The sequence below is a fragment of the Lithobates pipiens genome, unplaced genomic scaffold (assembly GCF_037356315.1).
Source record: "Lithobates pipiens isolate NorthernLeopardFrog02 unplaced genomic scaffold, aLitPip1_a1.2 Scaffold_23, whole genome shotgun sequence".
Lineage (NCBI taxonomy): Eukaryota > Metazoa > Chordata > Amphibia > Anura > Ranidae > Lithobates > Lithobates pipiens.
The window spans coordinates 198,955,820-198,975,702 of NW_027507785.1; the positions used below are offsets into that span (position 1 = coordinate 198,955,820).

The 19,883-nt window shown below is 42.0% G+C and overlaps 1 protein-coding gene across 6 annotated transcripts in view; it reads left to right on the forward strand.

Annotated features, from left to right (window-relative positions):
* The window catches only part of DENND1B (DENN domain containing 1B), a 364,765-nt gene that overhangs the window by 206,831 nt on the left and 138,051 nt on the right, over positions 1-19,883 (forward strand). For 4 of the 6 annotated variants that reach the window (XM_077452755.1, XM_077452759.1, XM_077452757.1 and 1 more), the window contains exons 8-9: positions 9,848-9,907; positions 13,016-13,069. The exons of 1 other annotated variant lie outside the window; for it this stretch is intronic. In XM_077452755.1, coding sequence (XP_077308881.1) covers positions 9,848-9,907; positions 13,016-13,069 — 114 coding nt within the window. The remainder of the gene's footprint in view (positions 1-9,847; positions 9,908-13,015; positions 13,070-19,883) is intronic. One more of the 6 variants, XM_077452756.1, reaches the window with a different exon arrangement.

Below are 19,883 nucleotides of genomic sequence, written 5' to 3' on the forward strand. Positions count from 1 at the left end.
CCGCCACTAAAGGCATGATTGCCGTTAGCACTGGCAGCATGCTTAGTGCGCCTGCACGCTGCTGTCTACGGCGCATGCGCCGTAGACAGCGGTGCCTGTTATTTGCAAATATCTCCTAAACAGTGTAGGTTTAGGAGATATTTCTTGTACCTGCAGGTAAGCCTTAATCTAGGCTTACCTGTAGGTCAAATTGGTCTGTAAGGGTTTACAACCACTTTAAGGATGCCTATTTTTATGTCCCTATCTTCCTGGCGCATTGACGTTTCCTATGTTTTATTTGAATATGCAACGTTACCAGTTTGTTGACCTTCCCCTTTGTACTGTCAAAAAGAAAGATTTGTTTTATCAAAAAAATAAAACTCTGGATGGTGAAGAAATCGGCCACAACTCTGGTGAGCAATACCACTTTTGCTCCAAGTTGGTTTAAAGTTAAAGCTGAAGGGGGTACATCACCATACACATTAGTTATGTGCAATGGTGTGTATCCCTTAGCTGCAGGCCACTACTGCTAAAAATCCTCCTTGTGCCTCCTCACAGTGAATGCATACTGTCCTGAGTGGCTGTCTTCCAACACTGGTAAGGGGTTAACTGCAGCAGCTGCTACTGAGAAAAGTTGTGCTGTCCTCCCTCTTCTGCTCTCTTTGCCATTCACAGATCTCCTACTATTTTTGTCCGACAGTGCATTGCATTCTCTGAATCGGTGCTGGAGCAGTTGATGATCGGATTGCTCCACAAGTTCACAGAATGTGATGGATTGTGGGAGCGTGATAATACGAGTTCTGTGAATGGCAAAAAAAAAACAAAAAAACAAACTATATTTCATGTAAGGAATAAGCAGAGCTAAAAATCCTCAATCCTACGGAACGCTTTCTTGACAGTGTAAGCCACCATTAGGTTTCCTGTATGAAAGATTGGTGCTATTTAGCATCGTAATGGAACATGTGTGTGAGTGTATAATCAAAGGCCCCTGTATACACATCCTGCACATACATGCTACCTCATTTAGGCAACTATGCTAGAAAATTTTGCAAACCATAACATTTACCGGAAGCTACTCAGTGTACACAAAACCCGTTTGCAGTGTTATCCTACATAGTCCCTTAATGTTTCATAGGTTTCATAGTTAGTTAGGTTGAATAAAGACACCAGTCCATCCAGTTCAACCTGAGTGAGTGTCTACAATTGTCCCTTTTCCCTGTACATTGCTACACCCACATCGGTCCCTATCCTCAAGGAGCCCACAATCCAAGGTCCCCATTCATATACTAGGGCCAATTTTGGGCAGAAGCCAATTAACCTACCTGCATGTCTTTGCTATTGTTACAGCAGTTATGAATATTTTCGTTTTTTTAGGGGTGCAACCAAGGTTTTAGAGAAAAGATACTTTATTACCAAACATGGCCAATGAGATTACTTTTGGCTCTTGGGGAACTTTAATCCCCACCATGCAAAACATGAAGTGCTTGTGATCCTTCAAAAAATTGCAGATCCCCAGATTTATATCACTGATTAGGAATGCTAATACTGCTGAACTATAGGTTTTAAAAGAGGAATTATGCTCATGACAATACACGGTTAAGGTATGTATACTATGGGGATATTACAAGTCTAAGTATATGACCTCAGTTAGAGAAATGCCTAATACCACAACTTTTCTCAAGACTCGCCCCTCTGGTACATAGACAGCTTGGGTGCCAGCCACTGTAGACCTTCTCCACACCCATCAGAAATACGAAAAAATGTATCAGCCACACTCCACTCTTGTCAAAAAGATGGCTGACTACAGCAATGTCTCCTGGGAACCAACCTTCCTTGGTGCATTTCACCACCTCGGCTTGCTCATAAGACCCTACAGTGATTGGGGGGGGGGGGGGAGTCCTAAATATCCAAAAATCATCACTGGATCCATCACATTGTTAACGATATCTAGGTCTGATCCTAGATAAGGCACTGTCCACAGTCATTCTTATTAAGACTACCTCTGCTCTTACTTTGGGGCTCCTCTATAGTCTAGGAGAAAATTAAGACTCTGCTTTTGCATAAGGCAGTTCCTTATGCCAAATTTCACTCCAGGACATTGCAACCCAACATTCTGGCAATGTGGGACAAGAGATTTCAGTCTCTGGATTGTCGCATACGCCAGGTCACCTGTCAGTATGGTTGTCAAAGCCAGCCTGTATGAAGGGAAGTCCTAAGTCTCAAGGCCAACGGTGTGCGAAGGGTTATATATGGTCACACCCCTCCACCACAAGATTCCAGACAGACTGTTTTAAGATGGCACCTGCGAAATCTCCATGGCACCTGCCTACTCTGTCCATGCTGAATCTCAGCTGAGACAGCAGCTGGCGTTTTGGCTGTAAAATGTACTATTCACTTACTCTTAGGAGACTCAAAGCATTAGTGACATGTTTTGGAGGCAGATCCCCCTTTCTCAAGTCTTATATGACTGGGCACACTGACTTCTCTTATTTGCAAACAATAATTTTGGATATTCATATCTGCCTTACTACCACTTAACAGAAGCGAAATGCAAAGGATGATCACTATTTAAAACTATTAGTTTCCTTAAATTGTAAGCATATTCCTTTTGAGGGGATTTCTGTCTTTCTAGAGCATTCATAGCCCATTAGGGGTTAAGACTTATACACATGTGCATGGGGTAGATGTATTATTTTGTGCTGTGTGTAATACATGGTACAGTAAAATCAGTTGTTTTCTTTAGTGCCTTTTCTTTTATCATACATCATGGGACACAGAGCAGCCATAATACCTACCTGGGTTATACGCTACCTATAGATGAATGGACATTGGCAAACCAAAAAGACAGGAAGTCCTCCTCTATATAACTCCTCCTACATAGGCAGTACCTCAGTTTTTTTGCCAGTGTCTTTTAAGGCTTTGGTCATGGTTGGAGAAGCTCACCATGATCTAGCTAAGAGAATGGTCCTGGAACAGATCCTAAAATATTTAAAGGGCTATATAATAAATACCTGAGCCTCCTCTACATAAAAAGATTACAAAGTATTGCCTGTAATGTGACCCTTGGGGCACTGGACCCTGGTATCCAGACCTTTGGTAAGAAAAGACCCCAAAGGAGATCCAGCAGAGTGCTTTACAGGTCCAAGGGAGTGACCCCATATTCAGGGGGACCCGGTCCTTGAAGGTCCAAGAGACAGAGCCTGCCGTGATGGGGAAAGATTGGAATATAGCTTTTAAGCGGAATCCTGTGGCGGGACTGGTGTTTTTAAAAAATCCTTTGCAGTTGCTTAAACTGGAAAATATATTGCACGGTCTCTTACTTTTTTTATAGGACCAGGTGTAATTTTTTTTGTCCACTGGGGGAAGTAGTGTCGCGGTGCAGGTGTAATTTTTTTTGTCCACTGGGGGAAGTAGTGTCGCGGTGCAGCTGCGCTTTCTTTGTGGAGAATTCAAGCCTGGATAATCCCAACAGGAGGCGGGCGGCTCTTCAGATTCCCCAGCCTTGTAAAACCCAACTTCTGCTCCGGCACCTTCAGTGGCCCTTTTCTGGCACTATTTATGGGACTATAGGGGGAGTGCATGGGGGAATGGTGCTGATGGATGGACATGCACGGAGGGACGCGACAGGTGTGCAGGATGCTACGAGGATGTACATGACAAACGTGCATGCGTGACATGCGCAGTAGGGGGCGGAAGCGTCCATATTAGGCCAGTCTGAGCCATTACAGTTGTCAGGCATTGTATCAACAGCTAATGCTTCTGCCTCAACCTACGTCAGAAAGGACAACTTAGCATCAGCTTTAGTTGGGCTGGAGGGAAAAATAGCAGGTATGATTGCTTCAGTTTCCCAAGGTGGAAGAAAATGGGATCGATCCCCTTCACCCGAGCCCCCACCCACACTGGAACAGGATTGGGCAGAAGATGTGGAAGAAGTGGCAGTAAATGACTGGGAGGAAGGTCCGACTACGGATTCCACTTCTGAGGAGTCTGCTAATCTAGTCCCTCACAGAGATGGTCTGATCAGGATTCAAATTGCCTCCTGTGGAGGTCCCTGAGGTTTCCTTTTCAACTTTAGTATCTCTTCGGCTTCCACAGAGTTTGCATGCTTTTCCCTTGCAGCCACTGCTAGAGCAAATTGTATATGCTGACTGGGAGCACCCTGAAAACCTTGTTATCCTCCTAAAAGGTTTGCACTTTTGTATCCTATAGGGGAAAAGTTTTATAAAGAAATGGAGTATGCCATCCGTGGACACTGCCATTTCTTCGGTGAATAAGAGTCTTAACTGTCCTGTAGATAAGGTGTATAAAGATCCAGTGGATAAGAAATCGGAGTCTTTATTAAAGCCTTCATTTGCTGTTGCTGGGTCTGCTGCACAACCGGCAGTGGCAGCTATTGGTATCTGTCAGTCTTTAAAGGACCAGGTGAAGCGCAGTAACTAAAGCTGTCCCCAATCAGGGGGTATCTGCTGAGGACTTGGCAGAGTTACCTTGTGCCTTATGTTTTCTAGTAGATGCTCTTAAGGATTCCATACAACAGGTGTCCTAGCTGGCTCTGCTATTAGTGCATATGCGCAGGATTCTTTGGTTAAAAAAACGATCTGCGGAAATATCCTGAAAGATTATTAGCTGGTTTTCCCTTTCACTGGGAGCGGTTATTTGGAGTAAATCTGCATAAATATATCCAGAAGATTTCGGGGGTAAAAGTGCACTTCTACCAGTTAAGAAGAGGAGCAGGCGACCTTCCTTCCGTCTAGTGCTTCAGTACCCAGCACTTCTAATTTCCGGCAGTTTTGACGGCCTCAGCCATCCGGGTTCAAGACCAGGGGCAGATAAAGCCCTGAACCCAGACACCCCCTAAAGGCAGTCCCAGAACCCTCCTTTTGAAGAGGCGCCTCCAATCACGATTTTGGGGGGAGGCTATTAGAGTTCTCAAACATCTGGGAAGAAGTGATTCCAGAGAAGTGGGTTATTTCTACACTGTCTCAGGGGTACTAGAATTCCGGGGGCTTTCCCCCTCTCGGTTCTTAAGGTCCAACGTCCCCATAGATCCGGTAAAGAAAGTCTTTTCTTCAGGCAATAGAAGGTCACAAGCAGTGATTTGAGAGGAGGTTCAGGGACTTTTACTCAAATCTTTTCACAGTTCCAAAGCTGAATGGAAATGTAAGGCCTATTCTGGATCTCAAGGCTCTGAATCAGTTTCTAGACATTCGCTCTTTCCGGATGGATTAAATCCATTCAGTCGTGGCCTCCTTGCACGGAAAGGAATTTTTGGGGTCCATAGACATCAAGGACGCATACCTACATGTGCCAATCTTCAGATCCCATCAAAGATTTCTGAGATTCGGAGTAGGCAACCAACATTTTTAGTGTGTAGCGCTGCCTTCAGGTTAGCCATGGCACCTTGTGTATTCACAAAGGTTCTGGCCCTGGTATTGGCAGTTCTAAGATCTCAGGGAATATCAGTTGCAGGATACCTGGACTATCTATTATTGATAGATCAAACAGTTCTAGACCTGAGGCAGAATGTAGCCCGGGCGGTTACATTTTTGGAACGCCTGAGTTGGGTTCTGAACTGGTCTAAATTGGCCCTGCAGTCGGTTCAACGCCTAGAGTATCTAGGGATAATATTAGACACCCTAATACAAAGGTATTTTATAATAAAAAATATAATAATATACCTCCATTTGCATGTATGAGGCTACTGGGGAAAATGGTGTCCTCATTCGAAGCAGTCCCTTATGCACAATTCAACTCCAGACCACTACAGGACAACATTCTGTCTGTCTGGAACAAGGCTGTACAGGCTCTGGACTAGCATATTTCTCTTCGGCTAAAAGTGCATCAGAGTCTCAATTAGTGGATGATAACCGATGATCCGGTAAAAGGAAAGTCCTTTTTGCCTGTGGTCTAGAGGGTGGTGGCATCAGACGCTAGTCTCTCTGGATGGAGGGCAGTCCTAGAGGAGGCCACTGTCCAGGGAGGGTGGTCCTGGAGGGAGAGAAGCATTTGGAAGATTCGGGCAGCTCGCTTGGTCCTAAGCTTCTGGACTTACAGACTACAGGCATGTCCTGTGGGGGGGGCCAGTCGGACAATGCCGCGGCTGTGGCATACATCAATCATCAGGGAGGCACCAGGAGTCACACAGCCCAGAAGGAAGTGGATCGCATGCTGACCTGGGCAGAAAGATTTGTTCCATCCCTATCAAAGGTGTTATTTCGGGATTGGAGAATTGTCAGACGGACTTTCTGAGCCGCCAGCAAATGTTTCCAGGGGAGTGGTCCCTAAATCCTGACATCTTTGCATTAATCTGCCACCGCTGGGGGGTTCCGGATGTAGACCCGCTGGTTTCCAGGTTCAACAGGAAACTAGACAGTTGTGTCCAGAACCATAAACAGAAAAACAAATCGGCGCAATAAATACAAAATACTAACAGCAGCTGGACATTAAGGGTCAATATTCAAATCCCTATATTAAAAAAAAAAAGATAAATGCAGCGCTAAAAAATATTAATATACATAAAAATGAATGTAAGCAGTCTCTGGTTCAAACAAAGAGAAAGTGATCTGAGGTGTCTTGAGTGAAAAACGAATCGCATGCATGTGACTTTGTGGGTTGAGCACACCTCCACCCCTGGTCTGATTAGCCGCTCACCTCACTTGGTGGACCCTTTAATTACAGAGGGTCTACAGCGCCTTCCCCCCTCATCAACGGGGTCACCTCTGGGATCAATTGCAACGCCCCAATATGCACCAGAAAGATATACCAGCTCCAATTCAATGTCATATGTCACATGTAATAAAAAGACAATATATAGTGCTCTCCGTCTTAACGTATTTATTTATAAAAGTAATAAAATACAACTCACATGTATGGCACTATAAACCTAGTGCCTGGTTAAACAGCATGAAAAACCAAGATAGCAGTGGCTGCGGGTAACTTCACCTCCATTCCTCCGTATGCATTACGTCTTAATTGGACTTCATCAGCGGATACGGAGCAGACGTACACCCGGCTTTATATAGGACTACACCCCTAAATGACTACCCAATCACCAATCAGGATAATACATAGTAAACTAGACTTACCATGTGGTGCATAGTGTCTCCCTTCCCATCCACAGCATGTCAATCAGCATGCTGTAGCACAGGGAATGACACAAGAACTGCCTACGTACATCAGCAGTTCACGACCTTGATTATGACTGGCGTCCCTCGCTCCATGGCAACGTCGCACTCCCCGCGCGGAAGCTCCGTGTGGAAGGGGAGGCAGTGTGCATGCGCAGAAGCGATCAGACATTCCTGTGTGATCAACACAGTGCCAGGGACAGCACAAACTCTTTCTCCTAAGGGAGAGGAATAACACACATGAGCCAGCTTACTACTGACATCCTAACATTTATTACAAAAGCTGGCCAAAACGAGGACCCATCCCTATCAATTAGCCAATCATTAACAGACCCTTAGGTCACGCAATTCAATTCAAATGTGATGATAGACTAAGGGCCGGTTCACACAGCGGGCGATGCGAGGCGACACGACTCGCCTCGCCTCGCCTCGCTCCCGCAAGTCGCCCCCGTTCTGTACAATGGAACCGTTCTGAGAGGAGCGACTCGAGTCACTCCGACTCAGAAAAAAGGTTCCTGTACTACTTCTGGGTGACTTCGGGGGCGACTTGCATTGACTTCTATACAGAAGTCCTCTGCAAGTCGCCGCTCAGGTCGCCGCAGGTCGCGGCGAGGCAAGTCGGAGACGCCTCGCCGCGCCTGCAGTGTGAACCGGCCCTTAGTCACCAGCTCAAAATAAGAAGTACATTTAAAAAATGCACAAAAATAAAAAACCTATAATATATATATATATATATATATATATATATATATATTTTTATATCAATAAATATCCTAAAATATCTTCATATTACTCTGGAAAAGGACTTTTAAATGTCTTTATTGCCCCTTCCCTCTCAGTATGGTATAATATATTCCTGCAACTAGGGACAATTCCCATAATTACAGAGAAAAAAAGGGCACATCACCCGTAGCCACATAAAATCAAATAACAAACAAAACATCTGTCAGAAATAAAACAGTTTAAATCGAAATCAACGTTGAGTCCACCAGGGGTTAAAACGTGGGTCTCGTATATCCAATACGATTCCTTATGGCTCAACTGTCATATAAAATGACCCCCTCTCCAATGTTTAGTTACTTTCTCTATGCCCCAAAATTTTAAACTTCTTGGACTTTGCTTATGAAATAACTTAAAGTGACGAGATACGTTATGCGTGGTGAGGCCTTTCTTTATGTTATTAATATGCTCAGCTAAACGAACATGAAGGGGCCTTGATGTTCTCCCGATGTATTGAAGCCCGTACCCGCATTCAATCATGTATACCACCCCAATAGTGTCACAAGTTATAAGTTGTCTAATATCATACTCTCTGTTGGTAGCGGATGCCAAGAATTTCTTCCTTTTCTTAAGGTCCCCCTTTGCGTATTTGCAAGGTATACACCTTCCACACGCATAAAAAGCTTCTAAAAATGAAAATGATCTATTTTCTCTGGGGATAGGGGGATTAAGAATATTTGGGTCAAGACGGTCCCTAAGCGTTGGAGCTCTTTTGTAAATAAATTGTGGACGCACTGGTAACACTGGGCCAAGGATTTTATCCTGTTTTAAAATAGACCAATTCCTTAGGATTATTTTTTCAAATTTCTTATACTGAACATTATTATCAAGGATCATTTTGAAGTTATGTTCATCTCTCCCTGTATCACGATTCTGATCGGAGACCAAGGTAGACCGATCAATCATTCTCACACTCTCAATTTATTTTTGTAAATCCTGTTGATCATAACCTTTTTGTTCAAATCTCGAGGCTAACACCTTAGACTGTTGTAAGAAATCCTCTCCTCAAGTACAGTTACGGCGAAGTCTAATAAATTGTCCCCTGGGGATATTGCATAACCATGAACGATGGTGGCAACTCCCCAGGGGAATGTAGGCATTTCGATCAGTGGGCTTGAAATAATTACATAGATTAAAATGATCAGCTCCCCTACTGATCTCCAAGTCTAAGAAAACTATTCTATCATTTCCGATGTTCCAGGTGAAGGATATATTTTTATCATTAATATTCAGCTGTTCGATAAAAACATCCAACGCTGTTCTCTCCCCTTCCCAGATTAGGATCAGATCATCTATAAACCTTCGGTAACAAACCAACTCAGGGGGTCGATGTTTAAAAATGGGCTCTTCCTCCCAGTGGGCCATAAACAAATTGGCCACACTGGGAGCAAAACGGGCGCCCATCGCAACCCCCCTAGTCTGTAAATAGAACTCTTTATTGTACCAAAAGAGACAAAATTCCAAGCTACTCAGCAAGAATTCCTGATGTCTCCCAGAAAGCGTAGAAGATGATAAAGCCCATTCTACAGCCTTCATGGCATCATCATGTTTTATGCTAGTGTACAATGAACTCACGTCCCCTGTAATCAAAAAACTTGACATAGAACATGGTAACCTCTCCAAAACTTGTATGATATGTTTAGTGTCTTTCAGAAAGGCAGGGGTCTTAAATACCAAAGGTTGTAGAAAAGAGTCGATAAACATATTTACTTCCTTGTAGAAAAGTAAAATGTACAACATTTAATATGTGTATATGAGCTTTTACTGATCATTGGTGTATTAGATGGATTACCTGCTGCAAAGACTGTAATGCAATTATAAGTGAAGGTCCTGCTGATAAAATAGGATATTATGACATCATGCCTTCCTAATAATTTGAGTTCTTCTGATACATATATTCACAGCCTTAGCTATTATTAGCATGGTTAAAGCTACAAGTAGAATCTCTGTTTCTTGTTTACAAGAACCCACTACAGTTTGTTTCAAGTGAACCTGTTATAAAAAATGCTTCCTCTCCGGAGTTGGTAAGTGAAGGGCTGGGTGAGTTCTTAGTTCTGTAGAAACTCTTTCCCAAATTAAAATAAAAAATCAATTATGGTGAACTTTCTCTTCTGCAATCACTTCCATTAAGCAAATTCTAATCTTACAGTTTTCACTGAAATAATGTACTTATTCTGAAACTTTCACTTTAATTAGTAAATTGGAGTTGATTCCCTTTTCCATCTTAAGTAGTTAATTAGAATTGATTATTTTCCTATTTTTTTTTTTTTATATTATCACTTTCACTGGAATGTTGGGGCAAAAAGGTGTGCTTTCGTACTAGTTTTAAAGTGTTTTTTTTTTTAATTTTATGTAGACGCAAACTGTAAAACAGCATTTCTCAACCAGGGTTCCATTAAACCGTAGGCTTACTTCAGAGGTTTCTAAGGGGTCCTTGAGCAATGAGCAGCTTTTGCCTCTGAGTAAACACTGACAGCAATGGGCTTTTAAGCTATCTGTAAGGGAGATTCCTCCCAATAACAACAAATGTGGGGAGTATCCTACCTAGTGACCATCACACTGCATCGTGAGCTGTAGGTAAAGTAATTATAACCCCAATTCCAGAACTGTTCTGTGGTCTGACAAATCGAAATGTGCCATTATTTTCATCAACTATGGGTGCCATTTCCTCCAGATTAAAGAGGAGAGGGACCTTCCAGCTTGTTATTAGCTCAGTTCAAAAGTCTGCATCTCTGATGGTATGAGAGTACATTATAGAATGGCAGCTTGAACATCTTGAAAAGCACCATCAAAGCTGAAAGGTACATCCAGGTTTTACAGCAAATGCTCCCATTTGGATTAATTATTTTTAGAAATGTCCTTGCATATTTCAACAGGATAATGCTAAACTCCATACTGCTTATCTATGACAATGGCATGGCTGCATAGTAGAAGAGTCTGAGTACTCAACTGGCCTGCCTGCATTCCAGACCCTTCACCGAGTGAAAATATTTGGTACATCTTGAAATGAAAAAATAAAACAAAAGACCCAGGACTGTTGAGAAGTTACTGTCCTATATCGGGTGAGAATGGGACAACCTAAAACTCCAGCAACTGGTTTACTCAGTTCCCAGATGTTTACAGAGTGTTGTTTAAAGAAGAGTGAATGCTACATCATAGTAAAAATGGCCCTGTCCCAACTTTTTTGAGACTTGTTGCTGCCATTAATTTCAAAATGACCCTAAATGTTTAAACATTTGATATTTTTCTGTTATCTATTGTGAATAAACATATAGGTTTATGAAATTTGCAAATCTTTGCATTCTGTTTGTTGTATCCAACATTTTTTGAAATTGGGGTTGTATTGGCAGGAATTCCCTAAGCCCAGAAATATATTTCCTGGGATTCCTCCTTGTCAAAAAGGTTGAGAAAAGCTGCTGTAAATAAAGATTTTTTTTTCTAATTCTTTATTTAGAATACAAAGGCAACCAAGAGATCACATCAATATCTGAACTGTGAAAATGTAGTCCAACAGAGTGAATTCATGCATAGCACAAAACACATAGTGTACAAGAAAAAATACTGCTATAGTAACTAATGTATGACTACTAAATGAAAACGAGGTTGGATACCCGAATTTTACCATATCATAGGGAAGTAGGAAAGAAGAGGAGGAGAGAGAAGGGGAAAGAATGAGTAGAGAGGGGACAGTGGGGCGGGGATGTTAAAATGGGGAAAATCAAACAAACATGCTGGCCCAGGTGGGCTATTTAGGTTGGTTGTGTGATGCCATCATCTGAGTATATAAACATATTCCATGGAAGTCACATTTTTTTATAACGTTCATGCTTGTTTAGTGCTGTAAGCACCAAATCCTCCATTTTATTGATGTCCTCGACCTTTCTGAGCCACATTTAAATAGAGTGAGTGTCAGGATCTTTCCATCATAAAGCGATGCAATGTTTGTAAAGGAAGATTCTTAACACTAGCCTGGCACAAGGTAACTCCAATCTTTTCTCTTTTCCAGAGCTATGGCTGTTGTTGGTATCTTTATCACATGACTGGTATACTGGCTATGCCCCCCCTCTCCACTGCACTTTGTGGTTCCATTCACTGGCCACTATGTCACTATAGGACCCAGTAATTATGTAGAGGCCAACAGATAAGACCAATAGAGTTCAATGCGAGACCTGACATCAGACACACTTTCTCTGTAAGAGAACAATTGGGGTCACCTCCTTTTGGACTCAAAATAATTAGTAATCTTTTTTACAGCTGCTTCTCTCTGTTTTTTACTTTATTTACTTTGAATATTTCTGCCTCTTTAAGCCGGCCATAGATGGTGTGATTTCTTTCTTGCAACCATGGGTTGCAGGAAAGAAAATTGCTCAATTTCCCTATCAACACCGCCTGTTAAAGTAGAATTCCAGCTTAAACCTATAGTTAAATACTAATAGCTTTGTTGACTGACCTGTTTTTCAACCTGTTACGGTCACATTATCGCATGCTGCTGTGCCAGCCAGCGGTGACTGCAGGAGAGAGGAAGGAATAGCCACCGCTGGCTGACACAAGGAATCATGTGACTGGACTGAAGTGACCTAAGAATAGGTAAGTATGTATATATTTTTTATACAAGGTGGTTAACATAGATGTAAGGAAGGGGGAGGAGACATTTTTAAGACTAGTAGGGTTGAGACTAAAATTCTATTTTAGGTGTTAAGCTATAAAACTGCAAAGAGAAGTGTAGCTTTTATTAACTGGAGAACACAAGGGGCCTTGTTAATTTTAAATTCATAAACCACTGAATGCTGGGAAGATGGAACTGTATGGCTGTACTAGATCCCTGACGCACCTGTTTAACATACCTGATGCACATGATCATATAAACATTATCATTTAGTGTAAAGGACATACATTACACAGTCTATTTTTTTGTGTAACATTGACTTGGTGTATCCTCAACATTTTCTGTCTTTAAAATTACAATTTTAATTATTTTTCCATCATTTGGTATTGCAATAATCGTCCATACTCCTATCAGAATACTCATTCATCTTTTAACTCTATCTGTCCTAGCACCAAACCTGAAATTAAGATCCTTATTAAATCCAGATTAACCTTTGTTGTATTTTTCCTCCTCTTCCTTCTCCTAGCATTCGTATTTTATTACTCCTGACGTAACCGGACTGCCAACAATCCCTGAAAGTGTATGTATCTAATTGGGTTTTAACCACTTGTCTGTTTTCCCTGAATGTGCCTGTTTACTTGTTAACTCAATCACTTTGTGCGTTCTGTTTTATATTAAGGGGAGAATCCTACATGAATCTGAGAAATACCTACTAATAAGAGTGCAATTACTGAGAAACAGCATTGTGCAAAGCCTTATTCCCTCCGATGCAATGTAATCGAAATGAATTGGTACCTGAAAATCTGTATGGGCCAGACATTTATGGTTTTCCATTGCTCAGAGTTACCTTTGTTTATCCTTTGTTTAACGGAAAATGTAACATCTTTTTACATTCGTTGGTTTTGGTCATGAAAGTAATAACTTCTTTCTCAAAACATTTAGCAAGTCTCGGTTCACACTAGCCGATTCCAAAGTTGCGTGATTTTCAGTGCAACTTTGGAGTTTGACTTTGATACGACTTTCCTGGTATTGAAGTCATGCCAAGTCGAATCAGTCTAGTGCAGGAACCTTTTCTGAAGTCACAGCAACTTCGGTAGTGTCAATTGCAACAGCTCTCATAGAGATACATAGCATTTCACATGTCCTGCAACTTTGGGTCTCACAAGTCATAATCCTAACTTGAGCCTGAAATAGGATTGCATTCAGTCTCAGAATAATTAAATGATAGGTTTTATTTGTACAATGACAATTTCTTTTTTTTATGTGTGTGTGTGCATGTGTGGAGGAAACCACTTTATGGCCTCGCTTCCTTCAGGTTTCACCCACTGCACCCCCTATGGCTGAAATCTGTCATTAAATTACATCAGATTAAGATAGTAAGACTTGTCTTTTAAGAATAATAATCGTTGATGTGATAGTGGCCCTCTGTTATTTTTAGAAAAAATAGTTATAGGCGTTAAATAACAGCCAATTGATCCAGGTTTTTTAACCACTTCCAGCCCATGGACGTCATATGACGTCATTGACTTTGAGTGGGGATATCTGAATTATAGCTATCATTCAGATATCATCTTTTTCGGCCGGCGATTTTCTGCACCATAAGAACAATCATAGCGGCAGTTAAGCCGCTTGATCGTTCTTACAGGTGCTTATACCGGTCTGCCCGTGCATGAATCGGCCAACCGCAGGAAGTTGAGCATAGAGATTTCTGGTGACCAGCCATCTCTATGCCTTTCAGGGGCCCTGGCACGATCTTATGACGCCCCTTTTTTTATCTCTGTCTTTGCGGCCTGGTGGAGACCCCGCATCTCACTATAACGAGGACCTGTCACGCACTATTCCTATTATAAGGGACATTTGCATTCCTTATAATAGGAATAAAAGTGCTGACTTTTTTTTTATAATGAGAAAGAGTAAAAATAAAAGTAAAATGACAATAAAAAAAAAATGTAGAGCGAGAGCAACAACTCTAGCTCAACACCTCCTCTGTAACTCCAAACTGGTAACCTGTAAAAAATGTTAAAGCGCCGCCTATGGAGATTTTTAAGTACCAAAGTTTGGCGCCATTTCATCAGTGTGCGCAATTTTAAAGCGTGTTATGTTGGGTATCTATTTACTCAGCGTAACATCATCTTTCATATTATACAAAAAAATTGGCCTAACTTTACTGTTTAGTTTTTTTAATTCATTAAACGTTTTTTTCTTCCTCCGCAAATACTATGTGACATGAAAAGTTGCAATGACCGCCATTTTATTTCCTAGGGTCTATGCTAAATAAACAAATAATGTTTGGGGTTTCTGAGCAGTTTCCTAGTATAAATTAAGCATTTTGGAGATTGCCCTTTCAATAATAATTGTAACAACCATGAGAAAAGAAGACCTTTAAATGGTCCAAGATTATACACACCTTGGTCCATCTATAGTGTATGGTGCCTCATTAGTGTTCAGCTAGTCAGAATCCAAGTATCTTTTTTTGTATTTCAAAGTACTGAATGTATGTATATAGAAATGTCAAGGTATCTACATTTACAGAATCACTGGATGCTATTTATTTGTTTATTTAAAAGTTAAAATATCTTTTAATTAAAAATGTAAAGTAGATGATTCGAAGAAGATACTAGCAAATGTTTTCAGCATTAAACTGGCCACACAGGAGACTGACCAATCAGAGTTTAAAAAGGATGTTCAGGTTTACAATTCATATTTTCTACAACCATATATAGATGTTGCAAATGCGTTAGACCTTGTCTGAGCTCACACACCTTTAGTTTTCTGTGTAATTCAATTTGAATAGATTAGTCAGTTGTGAGTGTAAACGTTTTAGGTATTTGTGAAAAAAAATGTTAAAATTAATGTTAAAAAAAATTTGTGAAAAATAATGTTAAGTCGGCCTCCGAGAGCGTTACAGGTTCAGGGCTTCGCTGCACCTGTGCAGTGGAGCCCTGTCCTAGAAGATTCCTTAGGGTATGCGTGCTGCACAATGTTCTGGATTTTGCCTTTCTTTACCCTGTTGTGTCTGGGAAGTACAACATTTGTTTACAGGAAGCCTGATTGGTGCATGCATTTATTTTGCCTCTAATGACTTAATCCACTGGATCTGCACATGTGTAGACCTGATTGCCCTCCGCCATCTACTATGCACCTACATCATTGGTACAATCCTTTTAATTTTTACTGTCCTTGTTGAGGACAACCTGTGTTTAAAGTCCCAGTGAATAAATGCCAGAAGTCCTTTCTAAGGCTTTATTCTCCCTCATAGATCATTTCCTGCAGCCTGACATTGTGACTATATCAATCTGCAGACCATACATGTGTGATCCAAAGTTGTGTCCCAGGATCATGGATTATACTAATGGATCCTTTTCCTCCAGTAGCTGGAGCTTAAGCCTGTAGCCTTACACTGTTATGTTGATTAACTAGTGAATATTATAAATCAGATATTCAGAATGGGCCTACCTTTGGTACATTTGCAAAGGATCCTTTGGCACAAATGTTGGTTTGCCGACCATCCGTGTAAGGAACGCCTCTTGCATATGCCCTTTGATAGGAAACAGCACTTTTGTGATTCCTGGGACTTGATTAAGGAACTGAGTACCCTTTTTGCACCAGTAAAAGAAAGCAAAATCTCTGAGGAAAGATGAAAGATGCAGCGATATACATCAAACTGTGCGGACTCTATACAGATTCATGTGGATCATGAATCTCCAGAATCTAGCACTGGAACCATCTCATCACTTGGTCCTGATCTTACACAAACCTACTCAAGGCTTTCCTTCCCATGGACAAACTTCAGCCTCTTTGCTCTCGTGTTGGGTCACTGCAGTCCAGGATGGATCTGACCCTCTGTTTTAGCATGAGGCTCTTGGGCCTAATGCTGTCCCCCAGTAAAGATCGTTGCATCTCAACATTCTGGCAGTATGCTAGAAGAGAGTCCAGGCTTTGGATTGTCCCATTTGCCTCAAAAGCAGGACTAGTCTGGCATGGTGGATAAAAAATTCAGCGCTGGAATGGGATTTATTTTTATTCCCAATGATTTGGAGGGTGCTCGCAATTGATTCCAGGTTATCAAATTGGGGAAGATTTCTAGGTACCCTCTTAGGACAAGGGACCTGCTCATTGGTGAAAGCTTCACTCCCAGTCAATATTCTGGAACTCTGGGCAATTTGGTTATCCCTTCAATGTTGCACTTCTCATCTGTGAGGTCATCTGAACAGGATTCAGTCAGACAATGCCATGGCAGTGGCTTATATCAACTATCAGAAAGACATCAGATGTGTTGAGTGAACAGTGTGTGACAAAGCATGGCGGGTCACACGTTCAGTGCTGGAATTGGAAAAATCCTTCCTCCCAGTGATTTTGAAGGTGACCACAACGGATTCATGTACCTTCTTGGTATTCAGAAGAGATTTAGCTCCCAATTATTAAAACTCAGGACAATATGGTTATCCCTTCAATGCTGGACCCCTTGTCTGCAAGATCATTCGACCAGCTTTCAGTAGAACAATGTTGCAGCAGTGACTCATATTAACCCTCAGTGAGGCACCAGAAGTTTTGTCGCTCAAAGAGAAGCTCATATATCTGCGTTGGGCAGAACTTCACAATCCAACCTTGACCATGCGCATCCCAGGCATGGAAAACTGGCAGGCAGACTTCCTCAGACAACATCTGGACTAGAATAGTTTCTTCAATCTGAGGTGTTTCAAGATTTCTGTCACAGGTGGGAGAAGCTGGAGGAGGTGGACTTCCAGGCTTCTAGCTCAGCAGGATCCCCAAATCCAGGGATCATTTAAGGTTGAATACTCTGACTCTATGCACGATTCTCCTCTGATGTTCCTTCCATTTAAAATCTGCAAGATCGAGATTGAGGGAATTCCAGTGATTCTCATTGCACCAAACTCGCCCAAGAGGACTTAGAGTTTGGTCTTTGTCATATCCCTGGCAGACTGTCTGTGGGCCCTCCCAGATTGTCCAGGTCTTCTGTTCCAAGGGTCAATTTTCCACCTTGCTTTTCGGTCACTGGTTTAAATGGCTTGGTTATTGGGGTCCAGGTTCTGAGGGACTAGAGCTTATAGGATTTCAGTCATCTCTACACTCCTAAACTCGGAAATTGCTCTCAAAGTCTACCATCGATTCTTGAAAAGCATATTTTTCTTAGTACGAGACATGGAAATTCTAACTCGGGAAGTTTCCTTTGACAAAACCTGTCTTTCTCTGGCATGGTCTGGATCACCAGTTGGTGCTGAGTATCATCAAGGGTCAAATCTCAGCATTAGCAGTTCTTTTTCAGATAACAAATGCCTCTAGCTTCTAGTGAAGGCCTTTGTACAGGGTGTCGCTCACACTTTTCTTCCTGTACGTTCCCCAGTGGCTGCGGAATCTCAACCTGGTTCTGTCATCTCTTCCAAGGCTGCCATTTAAACCTAACAGGGATATTCCACTATCTATCCTTACTCCCAAGATTGCATGTCTATTGTCTTTGCTTCTGCAAGATAAGTTTACGAGTTGGCAGCAATGACCTGTAAAGAACTCTTTACTGTACTACACAAGGACAAGGTTGTTTTGTGGCCTAGGGCCTCTTTCTTCCTTAGACGGTTTCTTCCTTTCACCTGAAACAGGACGTTGTTCTGCCATCTCTGCAATGCTTCTAAACATCCTAAAGAGATTTCTCTCTATTGTCTGGATAGTGGTATTCACTGTTCAGGTTTATTTCTCAACCACAGCTCATTTTCGACAGTCCAACTCTGTTTGCTGCCCCTGAATGCCCATGTAGGTCAACCTGCTTCTCAGTCCACTGTCGCTAGGTGGATTCAAACTTATGACCTCAAGGGCAACTCCCCCCCCCCCTTCCCAATCAAAGCACACTACTTTAGATTATAGATTGTAGATTCATGGGTTTTTCAATAACGGCCATCTGTTTCTTGGATATGTAAGGCTACCATCTGATCTTCTGTTAAACCTTTTCTTAACTTTTACTATGTGGATGATCAGGCCTTAACTGATGTCCACTTTGGTTGTAAGGTTCTTCAGATGGCTCTGTTGGCTCTTTTGAACCACCTGCTAACCTGGTAGTTTTCGTGGGGCCTGTTAGCCTTTTATTAACCATGTTGCCCACCCCATAGTTGGACTGCTCTTGGATGTCCCTGTTTAACTGATTACTTTTCCTGTGCCTCCCAATGTGTGATTAAGAAAAAAGGATTTTTGACTTGCCATACCATCCTTTTCTTGGAGTATATTACAGAACATATGTCCTTCTCCTCAGTTCTTATAATCCACTCCTGCTGTTTGCTAACAAAACTGAGGCATGCCGAGAGGGGATATACTGGGCTGTCTATACAGAGTAAAACATTTTAAATGTTGGCTTTAACATATGACACTGAATAGCTAACACTTGGTTCACATTTCTGAGTGTCGCAGAGCACGCGAAAAAACATGTGTATTCCTGACACCCAAACGTGCTGCTGTTTAGCAGGTGCACAGGGATCCTAATAATTCCTAATGGTACCCTCATTCATTGGCAAATGTGGGGCCTTTTCAGTGCGGCAACAAAAGGTTCAGGAACATGTTTCTCTGTGTTCCTGCGAGTGAAGCAGCCCACTGAACTGAAAAGGCAGCCCTACATGCAGCATGCAGCCATACAGATGTAAACTAAGCGCTCATTTGCATGTGAGACTGGGTGGTGGTAAAACCACACAGTTCTATTGTTTCTACCACTCCCAACTGCTCCCACTTTAGCCGCAGAGGCAGCAGCTATGGGTGTACACATGCTCTGAGCGAGGCTGGAAGGATACCCTGCAGTGAAGCTGCATTTAGGGGGATATAACAGGCGTGGAAAAGGTGACACTATTCCCTATTTACCACCTGTCCAGTGCCTCTAAAAAGTTATCTGAACATAGGTCGCTTTTCAGAAGAGCAGCAGCCTTTGTTGCTATTATGGACAAGCCGCAAAAAAGCAGTTCTGATCGTACAGGAGTAGGGGACAGGTTCAAAAGTAACACACATACAGGCACATGCATTCGCACATATAAACACAGACATACTAACATACACACACATATAAACACATCCACAACATACTGACATATAAACACACAGCCATTTTAGAATGCAATGTAGGAGGAGGCAGAGAGCGTAGCATACATGCAGCAATATATCTTCCCTTGCTTTTACTTTGCATTCACTGTCTGACTGAACTCCCAAAGTGCCAATTTACAGTCTGTCTTAATTTACAGTATTAAGTGAATGCCTTATCTTTACTGTGATGCAGCAGCACCCCTGAAAACCTCAGGCGGTACCCCAGTTGAGAAAGGCTGAGCTAGAGAATGGGACATGGATGAACGTGCCAAGGCAAGAGTGAAACACGGTGTTGGTTGCCTGCAGGTTGGAGCTACATATTT